The sequence below is a fragment of the Brachyhypopomus gauderio genome, chromosome 13 (genome assembly GCF_052324685.1).
Source record: "Brachyhypopomus gauderio isolate BG-103 chromosome 13, BGAUD_0.2, whole genome shotgun sequence".
In the NCBI taxonomy this organism is placed as follows: domain Eukaryota; kingdom Metazoa; phylum Chordata; class Actinopteri; order Gymnotiformes; family Hypopomidae; genus Brachyhypopomus; species Brachyhypopomus gauderio.
In genome coordinates this window covers 11180624-11199722 of record NC_135223.1, presented here as the reverse complement: position 1 = coordinate 11199722, position 19099 = coordinate 11180624, and the positions used below count along the sequence as shown (strand labels likewise).

The 19099-nt window shown below is 44.4% G+C and overlaps 1 protein-coding gene across 2 annotated transcripts; it reads right to left on the bottom strand.

The window, feature by feature from the left end:
* Positions 1-897: 897 nt before the first annotated feature.
* ttyh1 (tweety family member 1) lies at positions 898-17258 on the bottom strand. 2 transcript variants are annotated; one of them, XM_076970860.1, is made up of 15 exons: positions 16520-17258; positions 14014-14174; positions 11393-11601; positions 9984-10095; positions 9288-9625; positions 9086-9181; positions 8566-8638; positions 7155-7230; positions 6923-6978; positions 6326-6418; positions 6113-6205; positions 5805-5944; positions 4209-4376; positions 3005-3083; positions 898-2228 (listed from the first exon to the last, which is right to left on the bottom strand). In XM_076970860.1, exons 2-15 carry the CDS (start codon positions 14146-14148, stop codon positions 2145-2147), a joined length of 1752 nt encoding a protein of 583 aa, XP_076826975.1. In that variant the 5' UTR covers positions 14149-14174; positions 16520-17258; the 3' UTR covers positions 898-2144. The 2 variants fall into 2 exon arrangements, with proteins under 2 accessions (XP_076826975.1, XP_076826976.1); XM_076970861.1 differs by having other exon boundaries at positions 4316-4376; positions 16520-17256.
* Between the last annotated feature and the right edge of the window lie 1841 nt (positions 17259-19099).

Genomic DNA, 19099 nt, shown 5'->3' with positions numbered 1-19099 from the left:
CGTTGCAACAGGTTTCACCACTGAATAGCAACAGTATTACAACAGGTTTTATCATTGACTAGCAACAGCGTTGCAACAGGTTTCACCACTGAATAGCAACCAGATGACTAGATGGCACTTCACCTTGCAGCAGGGTGCCGAGCTAAAGCTGTGCTGGTTGTACTGGCTATAAAGTAAATGGGAATGGTCTTCACCTACTGAGCACATGGCTTAAGGAAGAAAGCAGGGACTGAAAAGAGGTGAATTCGGCCCTGGTATTACCAGCAAACGTATCCGCCGATTAGCTGTTTGGTCCTGAAATTCAGGTACTGCTGAACTACAAAGCATTTTGCAATCATGGACATAAGCCTGTCAAATTAATTTAGTATGCTTCATTTTTGCAATTTCCTATGGTCCTCTGAAAATGGGGGACTATGTATAAAAATACCTGTAGGCTATTGTTTGCTCAAAATATGTGTGAATACATTCAAAGCAGTTAATCCAGCGCTTGACTGGATTTAAGCTTATATGCTATGTATATTTAAAATCGCTGTATGTTGGAGACCAGTGCCAAAAAAACCTAAATTGTGTCACTGTCTAGTTTCTTACAGAATGCAGATGATATTTCCCTCACGTAAAGGTGTGTAACGCATTTCTTGTAAAACATTCCACTGGAATTTGCGTCTGTACAGGTACATTCTGTCAGCACTTTGTGACCTCATTGTTCATCTAGATTGTAAGCCTGATTATGCTCATGGTATATTTTAATTCATACTTTGTTCATACACAGACAAAAAGATGCACGCACTGCATTGTGGATGAAGTGTGCTCGAGGTGTGTGCCTGATGGTGCTTGTTTTTCCACCTTTATATGTCTCGTTCAGTTCCTGCCCACAAAATGCACACATATTCCGAGTCATTGCACCTTTGTTACCATACTTTTATTTTAATTTCTATTAAGACTCTGTAGTGAAAAAGAATGCCATTCAAAAGGAGCATTAAAACCATAAAAACTCAGATTTAAGGATTAACAAGAGTATGTGAGGAAAGAGAGAGTAATGCACTGGCAAACTGAGCACACATAAACATACGCGCACGTGTGTGTGTGTGTTTTACCCTCATTACAGTTGATCTCAAGTGAATTAGCACATTCCTCCAAACCAGGGTGGATGCTCTCAACTCTCTGATCAAGCCTGAATCTGGCCCAGAGTGTCTGTCCAGACTTTGTTATAAACACCCCAGGCGTATTTAGCAGGTTATTTCTACACAGGTCACTGAAAGGGGCACAGTCCTGTAATGCTTTTCCTATTCCACTGCTCTGCTATAAAGTGGTATAAAATTTTCATAGAAATGTAAACATTTTTAATTGGCAGTCAAGTCTATATTTTGTAATGTCGAGTTGTTGTTGCATTAAGAGCAATCACTCTAATTTGCTAAAAGGTGCTATATCAGTTTAGAAAAAGTGTATTATTGCTGAGTACACTGTGACCTCTGCATTGTAGTCAGTGGAAGAGGCTGTATTGCTCAAACCCAGCAGGTTAAAATCCCCAACCAGTAGCCAGGGGAGAGGCTAGACACCGTAGCACTCTCTAAAACGGTATTCTTTCATTCTTTTTTATCCATCAAAGTGCTTTAACACTCAAACATCATTACATTGAATATATATTTATATAATATTTCGTATAATCATAGTATCAGAGGATATACAAGATAATACAGAAATGCCACTTATCGAAAAAGGTACAGTCAAATATTTTTAAAAAGAGACAAAACAAAAAAAAAAAATATGTGGTTGACAAGCTGCATAATCATACAAAGAAATGTGCCATTATTCCCAGGAGACCTGCAACCCGTAGTAACACAGTTCAAAAATAGAGCACTACGGTAACATCAATACCATTCTGCTTCCAACCTCCACAACAACACTAAACAGATGACAGTGGCTTATATGTCGCCAACATCCTGGCTGATTTAAAAATGACCTGGAAATCAAACCGCCAGTCTGACCTGGTCAAGTGCTTTTGAAGATCAATGGTACTGACATTACACATTAGCTTTCATATCCAGAATTCAGATTTCCTTCACCTTAGCCTTATTTCAATCGTGTCCATCAATACGAAAACTAAATATACACTATGTTCATTTTTTAAATACTATGCATAAAAATTAGTGCGAATACATGTTCCTCGAACGGGCGGGGTTGGAGCGTGACTGACTACCTGCACAGCCTGTCAGCATGCTGGGAGAGTACTGTACTTTCAGAGGGCCAAACGTGATTGGACAGACATGCCCCCATAGAGACAGAGATAGAGAGATCCACCAGAAGACAGATGCAAAGAGAAGAGAGACAAGAACAAGAGCAAATGTCAATAAGCCATGAACGAACAATCAAAATGATATACTGTATAAAAGGAAAGCAGATCCTTAATGCCCAGTCGGGGTGATTTTTAAAACTAAGTCATGACAAAGACCTATTTAAGACAACGTCGTTACTCTATGTATACTGGATAGCTATGCAAAAACGAAGGACCATGCAAGAAATCTCGACTTCAAATATCAAATATAGTGTCACTTTCACTACTGATATATTGACCTGAACACCATCATATGTACAAAGTCTATCTATAATATACTTTTAAATGATTCAGTTTATGTAAGATGCATTTTTTGTCAAGATTGTTCAAACATTTAGCACAATTATAGTCATGTTTATGTCTCAGTACGTACATAAAGCAGACATAACATCAGAGACACCTGAATGAAGAGACTCACTGAGATCAATATGACTTGTGCAGGATACAAGAAATGCTTTAATCAGTCAGCTAACTTCTCTAAACAACTCAAAATCTCCCATAATATACAGCAGGCTGTATGGTAGCTTACAAGATAGGTGTCCCTGATGTCTCTTTACACGCCATGTATAATGAAAGTTGACACAGCAGATTTGGAACACAAACCCTGATACAGGTGAAAACAATGAGAATGCCACAGAATCATGATGATGTCACAAAGACAGGGGAACTCACAGAAGGGGGCGGGGACTGCCTGTCACTCAGAGGCAGGCTCTCATAACCAGGGTTGCCATTGGAGGAAGTGTTTGGAGTCCTGCATAAAGACACCGAGAGAGGAGTGGAGAGGAGCAAGAAGACAACGAAGGTGGAGAGGCGGAAAGGACAGGGAGGAGGGTCATGCCACATGGACGGACACAGTGAAAAGTGAGAGGAGTAGAGATGGAACCAAGGATGGAGAGAGGGAAGAAGAGAATTAGAGATGAAGACACCCATAAAGTCCTACTCATCACAATCATTCATTGGTGGTGGAACTGACAGGAGAGGGCGCAGGATAATAGCTCAATGAAGCAAGGTTGCAGGAAAGAGCAGCAGACGCTTCCTAAATGTGGAAAATTAGGAGATATCAACTGTATTTTGACCCACTATCATATACTTAGCCATCCTCACATAACAAAAGTGCCTATTTAAATGTTGCGAGCAAGGCAAAAAAGAAGCGCACAGCAATGTCAAGGAGCAAAATAAGAGACAAGGAGACAAAAAAAGAGCGGAAGAAAAGAAGGCAGACCGTGAAAGCTTTATAAAGCTCAAATCTGATTGCGGCGGTATAGTTTTGATGGGCGGACTTACAGGAAGGGTCAGGACTTTACCTAAATCATTTCAGACCTCCTCTGATTGGTGAATTGACGTCTGTCTTGGAATGACGGACAGACTGATAGGCAGACACACAGACAGACAGACCACTGGAGTCGGCTAAACTGCACTCTATATATACACCTGTCTGTGCGTCTGTCTGTGTGTATGTGTGCTTGGCGGGTGTCTGTGTTTGTCTGTATAGACATACACATTTACACATAAATCTGTGTAAATGTGAACAACTACGTCCGGCTGTGTGTGTGTGTGTGTGTGTGTGTGTGTGTGACCTCTGTCTGCTTATACTCTAGAGTGTGCTTCTAACAAATTTAATTAAAAGAACATAACACACTATCTGTGGCTAAATGCAACCAATGTCCATGACCATTTATCCATAACCTCTATAAAATGAAGGAAACGTGATCCATACTTCATTTAATGTAGATGATGCTATGTAATTCATCATACTGAAACTCCTGTGTCAGAAGGATTTACAAATTAATAAGTTTGTGTGATTCACAGATCTCATTACTATTCGAGCAGAATCATCCTGTCTGTCTGTCCGTGGGTCTGTGAACATGTTACTCACGGTAAGGGAGGCGCGCTAGAAAAGGGGGGCGTCCAGCCAGCCCCCTGGTAACTATAGAAGGGGGGCAAGGCCCCGCGCTGGGAGCCCACGGCCGTCTGTCTACGTGCCTGATGGGATGTGAAGGGGTCCTCGCTCTCGCTGTCCGAGTCGTCATAATCCTCTGAGTCGCTGTTCCATTAAAACAGGAAATGGGTAAAAAAAAAAAAAAAAAGATCCACAGTAAACACTGACAGCATGCGACACAAATGATGAGTTTTAGAAGCACACATTTACTAAGTCACAGTGCATTTTCCTTCTTACTCACACATAGGGCAGATAAAATGAAACAATATAAAACAAAAAAAGTCGTCAGATAAAATGAAACAATCCAGATGGTGGCTTAATCTGTTAATCTATGTCGCTACCATCCTTTAACAAAGGTCTCTTCAATCTTTGGATTCTTATGTACCCAACATTTGGACTCTGTAGCACAGCGACAACAGAATAAGAAACAACTAAATGATTCAGAACAACTAAATCTTATAGCCAATCATGTTACTGCTAGCTTTATGACCAAGACTTGAACAAAAATGTGGGGTGTGCTTTCATGACTGGGGTGAAGGGGAATTCCCCCACTAGAGTTTAGGGTTACATTTTCCTTACTTAATTCCCCTTTTTGAAATTGTCAAGTTTTAGTGCTGATGGAATGGAAGAATAACACTGTAAGCAAAATGTGTCAGAATTCAAAGGCACACCTTCAGCTATCTGAAAGCCTGTAATTATTAATACTTGAGCCAATTTAAGTAAATACGTACTTTGGTTCTTGAGCTCAAGTGGATATTTAAATGCTGAACTTTCACTATGTACTAAGACACCCTGTTATTTCTGCTATATGTCAAATGAAGGGCTTTGTATGCTTCCAGTCTGAATGAATAGAGCCAAACTGAGACTACGAAGAGGAAGGCCAAAGGAGAAAATCAATGAGCAGATTAGTAGTTATGAGATGAAGCAAATGAGGGCCTCATGGTCACGTGACTGCTGTGTGCACACTTGGGGTGTCAGTTGCTAGTGTAGGTTTTCAGTTTGTTTCTGACAACACCAAGGAAGTAAATCACCATTTAAGTCCCAGTCAGAATGGTCAAGGAAGGGCATTTGTTAGCAGTGGATCAATGATATTATGCGTCTGTCAGATAACATGGGAAATAGCATAATCCCCTCTCATGATTACAGTCACAGTGCGTAGAGGGCTGCTGAAAAGTCTCTCAGGCGATTACAGAGTTCTCCGTGTTTGCTATTAATTTTTCTGTGAGAAATCCCAGTGTTCTCTCCTCATATTGTCATATACTGTATTTACACAAGGAAGTAGTTACCAATGTGCTAGATTTGCCAAATCCACAATGACATTGATAAGAAATAATTAAATACAGTATTTTCATACATAATTCAGGGTTTATTGAAGCTTATGTAATTTATGTTACGGTTAGACAGAGTATTGAGTGTATACACTACACTGCATTGCTTCCTTTACACAAAGCCTTCACAATATTGTTACAAACAGCACCACGCAGAACCACACAGAACCACACAGAACCACGCAGAACCACACAAGAACGCTACCTAGCAAAGTTCCTCCAGGCTCCAGGCAAGGAGCAGAGGATGGCTGTGAACGCCAGAGCAGAAAGGAACGAGAAGAGAGAGAGATAGAGCAATCCCTCCATCCCATCATGGCACAGGCCTTTCAGAGAGTCGAAGTAGTCCTGAAAGGTGGGGACAGAGATGGAGGGAAAGATGGAGAGGTGAAGTCTGAAGCGCACACATTTGTTTTTCACACATTCTCCGTTAAAGCAATTAGCTCCAGAGGTACGGCAGTCACACTCGAGCTGAGCAAGTTGCACTGCGGGGGAAAGGATAGTTGCTATGGTTACCTTGTTGAGACCTCGGCAGTTGAGCAGCGCCACCAGCTGGTGGAAATTGCCCTCGGTGACGTTCAGCATTTGCTGCACCTCCCTCAGTGGCCTCTGCAAGGGAAACGACTCATCTTAAAGACGGCGGCCATTTTGAGGGTGCACGCCGCACGCTAGGCCGTGGTCTCCTGAGCCGGAGGGGCTGCGGTCAGGACGGAGGCTGAGGTCACTCACCTCCGCCTTGGGGAAGCGAGAGAGGGCGTCCCGCTCCAAGCCAGAGAGGTGGGAGTGGATGCTGGACAATGCTCTTTGGGATTGGGTGAGCAGCTGCAGTCAGATTAAACACACACACACACACACACACACACGCACGCACACACACACACACACACACACACACACACACACACACACACACACACACACACAAATGCAAATATTAATGCCAATGAACAGAATTAAAGCATAACAAAATACAGAATAAAAAATAAATACTACTATAACTGCCATTGTGTACAGGAAGCAAAACACACAGGTCTTACTGTACCAGATGTTTCTTATCAGCAGTATATATAATTATATAATTATTATAACTGCACTCATTTTAAAAGGCATCCTTCCCTTACTATTAATATCCATGCTCTTCCTCTTCCTTCTGTGAGTCATCACATGCACTAATATTTATCCATCTGGAAGTGATTTGATGCAAGACTTTGTTCCTTTTTATTTTACATGTGACACTGAAGTCTGCACAGACATGTGGATTTGGACACATGAGCACGCGTGACACACACAACAGACTTCAGCCTGTTTTTAGACAAACGTCTTTACCTGTTGGAAGGGGCTAGTCATACGCCTACTGCAGCTCAAGTAATAGTCCAGGATTTCTATTGAGAAAGACATTTGGTGAGGTGTGTGTGTGTGTGTGTGTGTGTATGTGTGTGTGTGTGTGTGTGTGTGTGTGTGTGTGTGTGTGTGTGTGTGTGTGTGTGTGTGTGTGTGTGTGAGCGAGGGAAATAACAAAAAACTGAAAGAGACAAAACAGGCGATAGCTCATAGTAACCTGTGCTTGTCCCAGTGTTGAAGTGAGTAGAGTTGACTACAAATGTGTTTGGGTCAAAGCAAAAATCACTGAGTGCCTGTGAGAGAGAGAGAGAGAGAGAGAGAGAGAGAGAGAGAGAGAGAGAGAGAGAGAGAGAGAGAGAGAGAGAGAGAGAGAGAGAGAGAGAGTCAGGATAGAAGTTTCAGAGGAAAGATGTTATCCGTATGGCACAGTGACCGAATGACATACATCCCTCATCTATCCAGTGCTGCTGCTGTCACTGCTACTGGTCTACTGCCACAAATCGAGAACATGTTTCTCTCCTTCTCTCTCTCCCTCGCTCGCTCCCTCCCTCTCTCTATCCCTCTCCCCTCCTACACGTTCTCATTCTACCATTCTACTCATCTACTCCAGTTTCTTCATTCTCCCTCCACTCCCTCCGCTATTGTCTTCCTCTTTTTCACACACTCATTCTCCCTAGTGGTGTGCAGGAGCACTGCGATTAATCAGCGTTAGCCACGAACCAGGCTCGGCACTCGCTACGCATGAACAAGGGAGAGAATAAAAGCGACAGAAAGGCAGAAGAGAGAAATGCTGATACAGAGAAAGAGAGAGAGAGAGAGCAAGAATGAAGGAGAGAAAGAGGGAGGGAGAGAGAGAATGAGAGCGGTGACTGTTCTTTCTGGTGCCCTCGGGGACAGTGGAACTCTATGTCGAGGGCCAGCAACTGCCATCTCCTCCTGACACTCCTTCTGTGTCTCCTCTCGGGGGGCCTCTCGGGGGCACAGAGCTGCTCCTGGACGACTCCCCCCACGTCCTGTCTGCTCTCCACCCGCCTCTCGCGGAGGTCTGCTCTCCACCCGCCTCTCGCGGAGGCCTCTTGTCTTGCGTCGGCCTGTCCTGCTCCTGCCATCAGCTACCCCGCGTCCCTTTTCACAAAGAGCCTTCAGCAGTCTAACCCATTCTCTAATTCTATTGGTTTTTTTGGGTGTCTGCCATTACTGCAGAGTTACCTAAGAGGACAAGCTTTTCACAGTTAACACCCCCCCCACCACCTCTCACATACACACTCACACAAAGTGACTGTTAAAATTATTACAATTCATGGTCATAGTGTAAACAGTTTAATGCAAAAACTCAGTGAGTTTTTGCGAGTGAGTTTTTGCACACACACCCGCACACAGACACACAAGCATGAACACACGCTCACACCCGCGCACACACACACACACTCACACACACACACACACACACACACACCCGCACGCACAGACACACAAGCATGAACACATGCTCACACCCGCACACACACACACACACACACACACACACACACACACACACACACACACACACACACACACACACACACACACAGGCTCTGTTCTGTTATGAATAGAGCAGGCAGCAGGGGATGGTGCTGAATACTCACCACCACTGTGGCTGTTTCCAGGCCAAGGGATCCCCAGCTCAGAAATAGAGCCAACCAGGCCAGGACTGTCATCCTGCACACACACACACACACACACACACACACACACACACACACACACACACACACACACACACACACACACACAAATATACACACACAAGCACACACACGCATGCAGTGCACTGACTGTCACCATCTGTTTGTCTTGTATCAGCAGGCAAAACAGCCCTTCTGGTTCATAACTGGCAGACTTGTGTCTATAACACAGATTCCACAGAAGTTACTGGCACATTGAAGCACTAATGCAACATCGACTTAAAAAAAGAAAGAAAGAACTATTGTGTCATTTCATACACTCCTACAATCCTTTGAATCAATGCCTAGCACACAGAGAACAAGCACAGTATAACAGGTACATTATAAGATGCTTTAACGCTCCGTTACATCACTCTGCCACGTGCGGACATCACAGTTAAGAAATCTGCTTTGATGTTCGACACTGGTGTATGACACTCACAGTATAAGAAGCCATCGGGCCTGTTTGGCCAGGCCTAGTAGGATGAACAGGCACACCACCAGATCCAGAAGGAAAAGCAGCACATATGCCAGCCACCTGCACAGAAAAGCACACGACACACAGAGTTCCCGCCTGTATCAGTGATCGACACGTAATGCCTGGAGTTCAGATGAGCAGCACCCAGCAGCCCCACCTGCCTCACCTGTAGTCCTCATTCACCAGAAGGACGTTGGCCGCCCAGCCTGGAGAGAAGGACGATGGGAGGCTGCTGGTTGTGGGGGTCAGCGTGGGGGCGATGGAGGGGGGGGCGGGGGTCAGGACCCTGGCGGCGCTTTCGTTCGCGGCAGGCCCGGATGCGGCGGTGCGGAAGCTCGCGCCCCTGTTTAGAGTGATGGAGGACAGGAGGGACGCCACCCGCTCGGACAGACGCCGGCAGGAGCGCGTGGACACCAGCGCGGGTTTGTTTCCCCCAAACACCTCCTCCAAGGAGGTGAGAGGCCCCGAGACGGACTGCTGCAGTCCGGCCACGGTGTCCGAAACCTGGGCACGGGAGGACGAAGGTGGGGGTGGTGCGGAGGAGGAGGTGGAGGGAGAGGGTGTGAAAAAGGGTGGAGAGGGAAGAACGAGACAGGACCAGAGGATGAGACGAACCCTCAGAGTGACCCGCATACCATAGAACATGAGCAGCTAGCTGGACCAATAGAAATCAATAGTGTCATTGTCTAATGGACACACACACACACACATGCACACCCACACCAAATTTGCATTTGGTCCTATGGTGACTGTGTGTGTGTGTGTGTGTGTGTGTGTGTGTGTGTGTGTGTGTGTGTGTGTGTGTGTGTGTGTGTGTGTGTGTGTGTGTGTGTGTGTTTGTTGTGTGTGTTGTTTTTCTCACCAGCAGATTGATGGAAGCCAGCGTGTAATTGGCAGTGAGCAGAGACGAGGTCAATTGATACATCCCATCGTTCGTCTCACTGTTACCGTAGAAACCAACGCCTATGGCAACACTGCAAGAGGTTAGAAAATGAAAATTGAGAGAAGAGGACAGAGTGCTGTGGGAGGTGCATGGAGCCCCTCGGTTACAAACGCGCTCTCAATGACTTTGGCCTCACCAGATAACAACACACTGAAAGTGTGAAAATCACCCATAGTGAAAATGACTCCTACTGTACACACATATCACTCATAAATGTAGACAGGCAGATGAATCAGGCCAGATGCTCGTCAAATCTCCTTCACTCCACTAGAAAGGGCACAAACCCATTTCTCGCTGTTTGGCTCAGGTTAAGCAAAAAAAGGGTGTGCGTGTGTGTGTGTGTTTGTGTGTGTGTGTGTGTGTGTGTGTGTGTGTGTGTGTGTGTGTGTGTGCTTGTGTGTGTGTGTGTGTGTGTGTGTGTGTGTGTGTGTGTGTGTGTGTGTGTGTGTGTGTGTGTGTGTGTTTGTGTGTGTGTGTGTGTGTGTGTGTGTGTGTGTGTGTGTGTGTGTGTGTGTGTGTGTGTGTGTGTGTTGCGCTTTGTGTGTCGAGATGCCTTCCACACTTTCAACGTCAGACATCTTGTATACACCATCAGTATTCAGCTTTCATTACACAGGTCAATACAAATAGAGAGAAAATGATGTCATCATTCTGACATGGCCAGCCAAAAATCAATCCAGATTACAACAGTGTTACAGTGAAGCAGAAAGCATTTGTCTTTCCCCTCTGCCTTAGTGTTTTCTACTTGCATGACATCATAACACAGAAGATGCCTTTGGTACTTTATTCCATTTTCATCCAGCCGGTATCCGGAGTTCTTTGTGCCTGTGTGTTATTCTCCCAGGAGGGCCTTAAGTAAAGCTGGTTTTGCCGTGGGCGGGATTTAAAACTGAGCAGGCTTTGGAGTGGGAGATCAGAGCTACTGCTGCAGAGTTCTCCACACAACCAAGAGAGTCGACAGTGTGAGGGCTCAAAGTATTATAGTGTGGAAGGCAGATTACCTGAAAGGGGAAATGTGATTCGTCTGTTACTATTGTATAACTCATAGGCCTTCCCTCTCTATTCACAGCCATGCCAGAAAAAAAAGGATCTGCAATGCTCACCCATGCACAGAATGTTACATAATAAAAGTCCTGCAGAAATGCCCACAGGAAAAGGATCTGCGATGCTCCCCCAAGCACAGAATGTTACATAATAAAAGTCCTGCAGAAATGTCCACAGGATAACTAAATAACCATAAGAAGACCATAGTATCACAGTCTTTAGGCTATTTAGAAAAAAATATGACTTATCAATATTGCCTGGAAAACAAGGGCAAGAAATATTACCAGCACAGCATGACGGCTGCCACCGACACCCATGTGACGCAGCAGATGCCCCGCCCCTTCCTGCCACCGCTGCCGTCGTCGTCCTCCTCCTCCTCTTCCCTTGCGGCGTTGCTGCGGTGACAGCAGCAATAGTGGATGAGGAAGGAGAGGATGACGAGGAGAGAGAGCACAAGCGCGATGGCCGACACGCTGGAGAGGACCAGGAGGGTCTGGGGGACAGGGGGACGGAGACAGGAGATGAAGGACACAATGAGGAGAAACACAGAGCAGCATATTCCCAGTTCAACACAGAGAACTGGCAGAGCCCCAGCACAGCTTGGTCAACACAGCTTACAATCCTCCATGTTAATGAACTACAAATGAATGAGATGTACAAACCTGGCAGATTTTAGTGAACATGGACTAATGGTACCGTCACAAATGGAGGTCGACTGAAATTAACAGTTGTTAAATCTTATTGGAGGATTCAGAATATAGGCCACAAATGCATTGCATTCAGACACCATGCACCCATGGAATTCAGCATTACATAAAATGGAGACTGTGCTTGATTTCATTGGCTGATGCAAAGTGGAGACTCCAGTGCTCTGCTCCAATCAGAATGAAGGAGAGGAGACAATTACTACACATTAATGGTCTTACGCTGTCAACCAAACACACACTTACACATACAAACAAACAAAATGTTTCACAGATTCATATATTCCACACTCACAGTGTCTCTGTCTGTCTGCCTGTCTGTCTTCCCACTGTGTCTGTGTCTCTCCCTCTACTGCTGCTGTTTGTTGGCCCATCCCCCAATGCATCCATTCCCTCTCTCTTCTTTCCTCCGTTCCCTCTTTATTTCCACGCATTCCCTCTCTATTCTCATCCAATCTTTCTGTTCTCTCATTCATTCCCTTTTTTTATTCCCATTTCATCTATCTCCTCTCACACGTTCCCTCTCTCTACTCTTATATATTCCCTCTCTCTTCTCTTCTACCATCTCCCCGCTGCTCCCCTCCCTCCCTGCATTCTCTCTCTCGCTTGCTTTCGCCTTCTCTTCCTTTCGATCCACACCAGTGGATCTCTATTAATAATATGTGGCCTACATAAATACGTCCACTGCTTCTCTTGCTCCCTCTGTCCCTCTCTCCCTCCCTTGTTCTCTCTGCCCCTCTCTCCCTCTCTCCCTCCCTTGTTCCCTCTGCCCCTCTCTCCCTCTCATGTTCCCTTGTTCCCTCTGCCCCTCTCTCCCTCTCATGTTCCCTTGTTCCCTCTGTCCCTCTCTCCCTCCCTTGTTCCCTCTGCCCCTCTCTCCCTCTCATGTTCCCTTGTTCCCTCTGCCCCTCTCTCCCTCTCATGTTCCCTTGTTCCCTCTGTCCCTCTCTCCCTCCCTTGTTCCCTCTCCCTCTCTTGTTCCCTCTCTCCTTCTGTCCCTCTCTAGTTCCCTCGCTCTTTCGCAAAGCGTTCTCTCTTCCCTACTCCTTCAGCTGCCCCCCCCCCCTTATCTCTCTTGCCTCTGTCCTTCATAGATTGGCAGGAGGTTCCACAGGCCAGAGTCAATGGCATTGTTTCTATCCCCCATGCATGTGACACCAGGCCACTCTGTCAAACCACATCTTACTTCATAGCTTCAACAGGACACTGTATGCCGGTCCAGGTCAGTAAATGGAGCTCAAACAGGCCTCTACACACTTGGGCTCTGCAGCCAGGGTGGCCAGCACTCAGCTCAGCCTTTGCAGCTGTGTCTTTGAAACCAGAATTGCAAAGTGTAGATTGGATGGAAGCACAATGGACATCAAGAGAAAGTATAGGTTTGGGGGAGCATCTGTGCTCGTACATTAAGTACCACCCTCCTCGGGAAATGGCAGAGATGGCGTAAAGAATGAACATCAGTGTTGTGTACAAATGCTTTACAGGCTGTACTGGTCAAAATGTCATCGTCCATAAGAAAGGCTTTAACGCTAGAATCAAAGGGCCAGAGGAAGAAGTAATTAAAACTGATTAACTGTTTATACATATTCCTGTAATAAAAAATAACATTGTGTGTACTATTGTACATTTATATTTGTTTGCACACAGTTGGTTAATCCCTCAATTACTGTACATTAGATCACTCTCGCTTGTAGGAAATAGGATATTCCTCTCTAGACTTACTTACTGTTCTAATATACATTTAGTGGAATGTACCACACTCTGTGATCCAGTGCAGGCTTGTTCTTAATAGCGTGAAATAAAAAATTACATTATTATTCAACAAATCTTATTGTTGGAGGAAAGAGAGCTATGTCTTTATCCTTCTTCCCTGTTCACTATTACATTTCTGCAAACAGAAGGAATGAGGGAGAGAAAAGAATGGAGAGAGAGAATGAGAGAGAATGAAAGAGAGAATGAGAGTGAACATGTCGGTGCAGTTATTCTGCTTCCACATCACCATGCTCAAATCTTGACAGAATGAGAGACAAACCAACTATTGGAGGAAAAATAGACCCTGAGACAGAAATAGCGTGTATGTTTCTCTCGACGCAACAAATCTACCCACTGGCACCAACTGTCGAGTGTGAACCCTGTATGCGAGAGAGAAAGAGAAATAGAGAAAGAGAGAGAGAGAAGAAGGGGCTCAAAGAAATGAAGGGAACCTGTTGGTACTCCCAGCTGTCCGGCGTGAACACGTTGTCTCGCATCTGCATGGTGAGATCGAAGCGTGGTAGAGCGTGGCACAACCGCACCCATATCGACGGGCTGTAACCGGGTACTGTCGCCATGGCAGCCATTAGCCCTGTTCACCACCTTTGCCCCACTTCACAAAGAGAGAGAGAGAGAGAGGGAGAGAGAGAGAGAGAGAGAGAGAGAGAGAGAGAGAGAGAGAGAGAGAGAGAGAGAGAATATATACTTCAGAACTAGAGAAGAAGACATGCAGATGCATAGACAAAGACAAACCCTGCACGTGAGGGCCAGGACAGGGGGACACAGTGAAAGAGGTGCAAGGAGACAAGAACGGGACCAAGAGGAAAGTAGATGAAGCGGAGAGCAGTGTTACTAGGCTACACACACACACACACACACACACACACACACACACACATGCATACACACACATGCACGCACACACTTTTGATGATCATGGTGGGCAGAACAGAATGGATTAAGAGATCAAGGCATGTCTGTTTAAGACAAGAGTTTCCCAAAGGTCCCATTTACTCTCCGTTTATATGTGTGTTCCATCTGTGCACAGAGATGTTTTAAACAGACTTTCTGTGCCAGTGGGATGTGCCTGAATAGGCAGATCATGGAGAGCTCAGCATATTTCAGTCTGGAACTGAAACTCACCCACTGGCTGGAAAATCAGGAGTATTGCATTTCTGTGAGTTTGAGCAGGATTGTGCAAGACTAATCAGGACTTGTGCTAGACTAATCAAAATGTGGAACTTTGATTCAACTCTCAAAACACGAAGAGCACTGTTGGATACAAGCAGTATGTGCACATGTCACTGTTGGATACAAGCAGTATGTGCACATGTCATGGAATCCATCAGCACACGAAATGGCAAGGACAACACAGGAGTCACTTCCTGTTCGGATGTTGCAGCTAGTCATGTGATCATCTATGTGACAAGCATTAATGGACAAATCTAACAAGACAGATAAAACAGGGTAAAGTTACCTCCATTAAGGCATTCAAGTACGACCCTAGCAAGGATGTCTCGATCTTATCCCTCCCAAACTATCCCTCCCTCGCAGACAGACTTTCAAAAATCATATTACCACCTATTACTATCGTACTGCAATAAACAGAAGCACAATTTTTAAGATTGTTGGCGTGACTCGATTACTTTCATAAGAACACCATTCCGAACATTCCAGATTGTGGTTGACCTTGGTGAAGTAGATCAGCCTTGTAGCATCAATGCCAACTGCTGTCGTACCATCTAATGCCACCTAGAAACATGGTGTACTGAAATAAATCACTGTTTGGCAGCCGTTAAACATCCAGCGGCTGTGAGTGTCTCTAAGCTCTACCGCCACCGCCGTCAATACAAACACTCCCACATGGCTCGACATGATTCATTTTGTCAGCCTGTTATCGCGGCGGAGCGCATTGCATAACAGAAGGCAGCGAAATGTGAGCACAGGTGCACGTGATCAGATCAACAACACGAATCTGAACCAAGCCCTAGGACTTCAACTTCATCTTCAAAACTAAAATGTCTTCTCAGACACAGACACACTCACACACACACACACACACACACACACACACACACACACACACACACACAAACACACACACTAGTCTTGCGTCCTTTTACATCTAAAGGATAATTTGTCTGTGTATACCGCTAGCTATGCAAGCTAGTGTATACCGCTAGCTATGCAAAATACATTAATTGTGACCTTTCGTAATAATTTAACTGCAGCAGCAACTGAATAGAAAATGAAAGGCTTCATAAATGCTCTTAAATCATCAAAGCAGGCTGATGGGATCATGAATCAGAAAAGAGTGCCATAAAATGCAGTGATCAGTGCGTGATGTAGTAATTCATACAGCATTAACATTTTAAAAGGCCGTTGTGTACAACTCTTCTCTTTGACTAATGTCTTCGAGCGTTAGCTGAATGAAACGGGCTGATTGGAGTTTGGTGAAGTTTGCGCCCTTGTCCTGTGTGCGCCCTTTTGGGAGGAGTAGTTTAGGATACAGCGTCGGTTTAGGATTTCTGTCATTAAGCCTGATGTGCATTTTTTATCAACCGGCCGTTCTGTTAAAACCAAGTCATGGTTCAATTTTGAATAATGGGAACATCAATTTAATCAAATGTGTAGAGGTAATCCATTTAAAATTAGGAGCAGAAAGGTCGATATTGATTGCACTTTAGTAAGTGAATTGTTTCCCTTCGTGAGCACTATTCAGTGCTATTGGATTTAGCTATGAATGTCTAATAACTATAAGACACATTTTGTCTGACTATGGGATCATTCATAAATAGCCATAAAAATAATTATTTTAAAAAGGCAGCACAACGAAATGTTCATGTTTGAGGGGAACTGCCCTCAAACAGGGAAACACGTTTCATACCAGCACGGATGAACCAAGGGCATAAAAAGCAACATTTTATAAATATTAAATGAATTTAAACCTTTGCCTACCTGTAATCGTTTCCTATAGGGAGCTTCCACTTGTCACGCGTTTGTCAATGTATATTCAAATAGAAGCCACTCATTGAAATATACTTAAATATACTGCTACCCGATGAAACGCTTTGTGTGCCTCGTGAAAAACAGCATCTTAATTTACAGCCGTCGTTGTATTAGTGAGAACAAAATATAGCAAATTATACATGAATTTCTGCTTTTCCGCTGTCCTCCACCCCCAGATGGAGTAAGTGCACGTTGATGGATGCGCGAACAGTCAAAGAATGATGACAATGAACGGAGGGCTTCCAGTCAGGATTCCCAAGGGAAGCTTTTACTGGACGAACACGAGAGCCTCAGGAATTCGAAGCCTGTCAATCAATTTCCCAACGCAGAACAACTGTACAGCTTCATCAACCCTCAAACGTATTTAATCATCGCACTCGTCATCCTTCATGACTCCGCCGCGCGTGGAGAACCGAGGAGCGCAGGCACCTCAGAATCGGGAAACTTTGGGATTACGTGGTTTTTCATATACTGCTAGGTACAATTATGCAAAGTAAAACAATCGTTAAGAAAAATTAATGGCATGCTACAAAGGTCCTTGGACTAAGATTATATTTAGAAAAGATACCACTTTGTAACATTCAAACTCCCAAAGATGTTATGGACCAAAATAATGGCAAACCATGTGAAACTGGTCTGTTCCTTAAGGTCGGCGTGATGGAGAGTGAACTTATAAGAGAGAGAGAGAGAGAGAGAGAGAGAGAGAGAGAGAGAGGGAGAGAGAGAGAGAGAGAGAGAGAGAGAGAGAGAGAGAGAGAGAGAGAGAGAGAGAGAGAGAGAGAGAGAGAGAGGTGCGTGTGTGTATTGTTGTGGAGAAGTCAGAAAGGACGCTCTGATGGAATGGAACGTCAAAGATCACCGCTTGCAGGTGAGGGCCAGCAAATCACGAAAAAATGCTAAAGCCGCTGTTAAAATAGAATTGTGCACGAATATAAAGCAGCCTTATAACACTTAAAACAACAACCAGAAAACAAAGCCAACGAGCCAACCGAGGCCTGTTCTTCTGAACAAATCTTGCTTAATGTGATGCAAATCTTCCCAAATCCGGCTTCACGTTCGTTTAACATAATTATCCTAGTTAAATTTGGGACAGCATACGGAAGGATAAATATTGGGGGCCTGAGAAAAGATACAGAGATGCTTTGCAGACCCGACTGGGCTTAGCCGACAGACGAATTAGAAAACAACGAAAACGGAAGGACTGCGAGGAGAGAAATAAAAGTGGCCATGAATGTGTGAGAGATGGGCAGAGAGGGGACGTGTTGTTTTTATGTGAAGCTGGAATAAAGCGAGAGAGTCTATGTGGGGGATGGGTGGAGGAGAGATGGGTGGAGGAGAGATGGGGGATTGGGGGGGCAAACGGAAGGAACCAAGAAAAAGACACTGTAGCCATATTCGGAAGGGATTACATTTACATCGGTAATTTCTTCTTGTACACCTGTGTTCGTTGTGTGGTTTCATTTCCCTCGATTTTATGCACTCTGAGCAAATTACATGCGGAATTAACCGTTTTCACATAACCCAAAATTGGTGTAATTGAAGTCCCGTCAGGATAGAAATTTCCATTATTTCCCAGGCAGATGTCACCTCGAATTAGAATAAAATGACTGGTGCTACCAGCCGTATTTAGTCTGTTAGGGTGCGGATCCTCCCGCCTGAATCGTAATGAAGTCACTCAACCATTTACGTGTGGACGGTAAATCTTCCGTTACATTTGAGAGCATAATCCGGAGAAAACGTGAACTAAACTCGAATAGCACGTTACTAAACATTCAGGTTAAAACACAGCGCATTTGAAACTCGGTCATCCCGTAGAAATGTTAATACCTCTTGTATACAGGAGTTTCAATGAGGAGTCGCGATAACTGTGTTTTATTACAACCTCCCTCTGAGAAACGAATCAAATCCGAACAGGGATTGTGTCTCGTGTGCTAGTATGTGGGATGAAATGGCGAAGGAAGACATGAAATAATATATCTATGCTGTTCAAATCGGAGTGTTGCTAATACATGCGCGTGCAAAGGGACTGCGGTTCATGCAATTTTCTTACTAAAAGGTTCGCCATCGATTTAAGTCGATTTGCAGTCTGCAAAGCAATATAGTATAGCATGGGAAAGCGGCATAGTATACAATTAGAACCATTATGGAATCACATTTAGATTCCTTCACGTCTTAGAAACAAGGGGAACATAAGAGCGAGCTCTGAAAGCCATGCCTAACTAATGTCATTGCAGGAATTTGAAAATGCATGCTCTGAATTTGAAGATATATGGTAAACCACCACTGGCATTTCTTTACATAACGCCTGGAAGACCACAGAAAACATACATCCATGCATGCGCACAGGTAAAACCACAAATAACAACAAATGTAGACTTACAAGTTCAGTTATGTTCAAAGTCACCTCTGAATATTTTCAAAAGATTCAGAGTTCAGAATTTATTTCTTACTACTAAATAATGTAACTCTTTGATCACAAATGCATATTATACCATGTATTACTAATTCATATCCTGTCCATTTGAACAA

Excerpts from the sequence above, each read along its gene's own strand:
- ttyh1 (XM_076970860.1), bottom strand. The coding sequence starts at position 14,148 with ATGGCTGCCATGGCGACAGTACCCGGTTACAGCCCGTCGATATGGGTG. Across the intron at positions 6,206-6,325 it reads CTCGCTTCCCCAAGGCGGAG|AGGCCACTGAGGGAGGTGCA; the intron begins GTGAGTGACCTC and ends TTTCCCTTGCAG. Across the intron at positions 3,084-4,208 it reads TCTAGCGCGCCTCCCTTACC|GACTCCAAACACTTCCTCCA; the intron begins GTGAGTAACATG and ends GTCTTTATGCAG.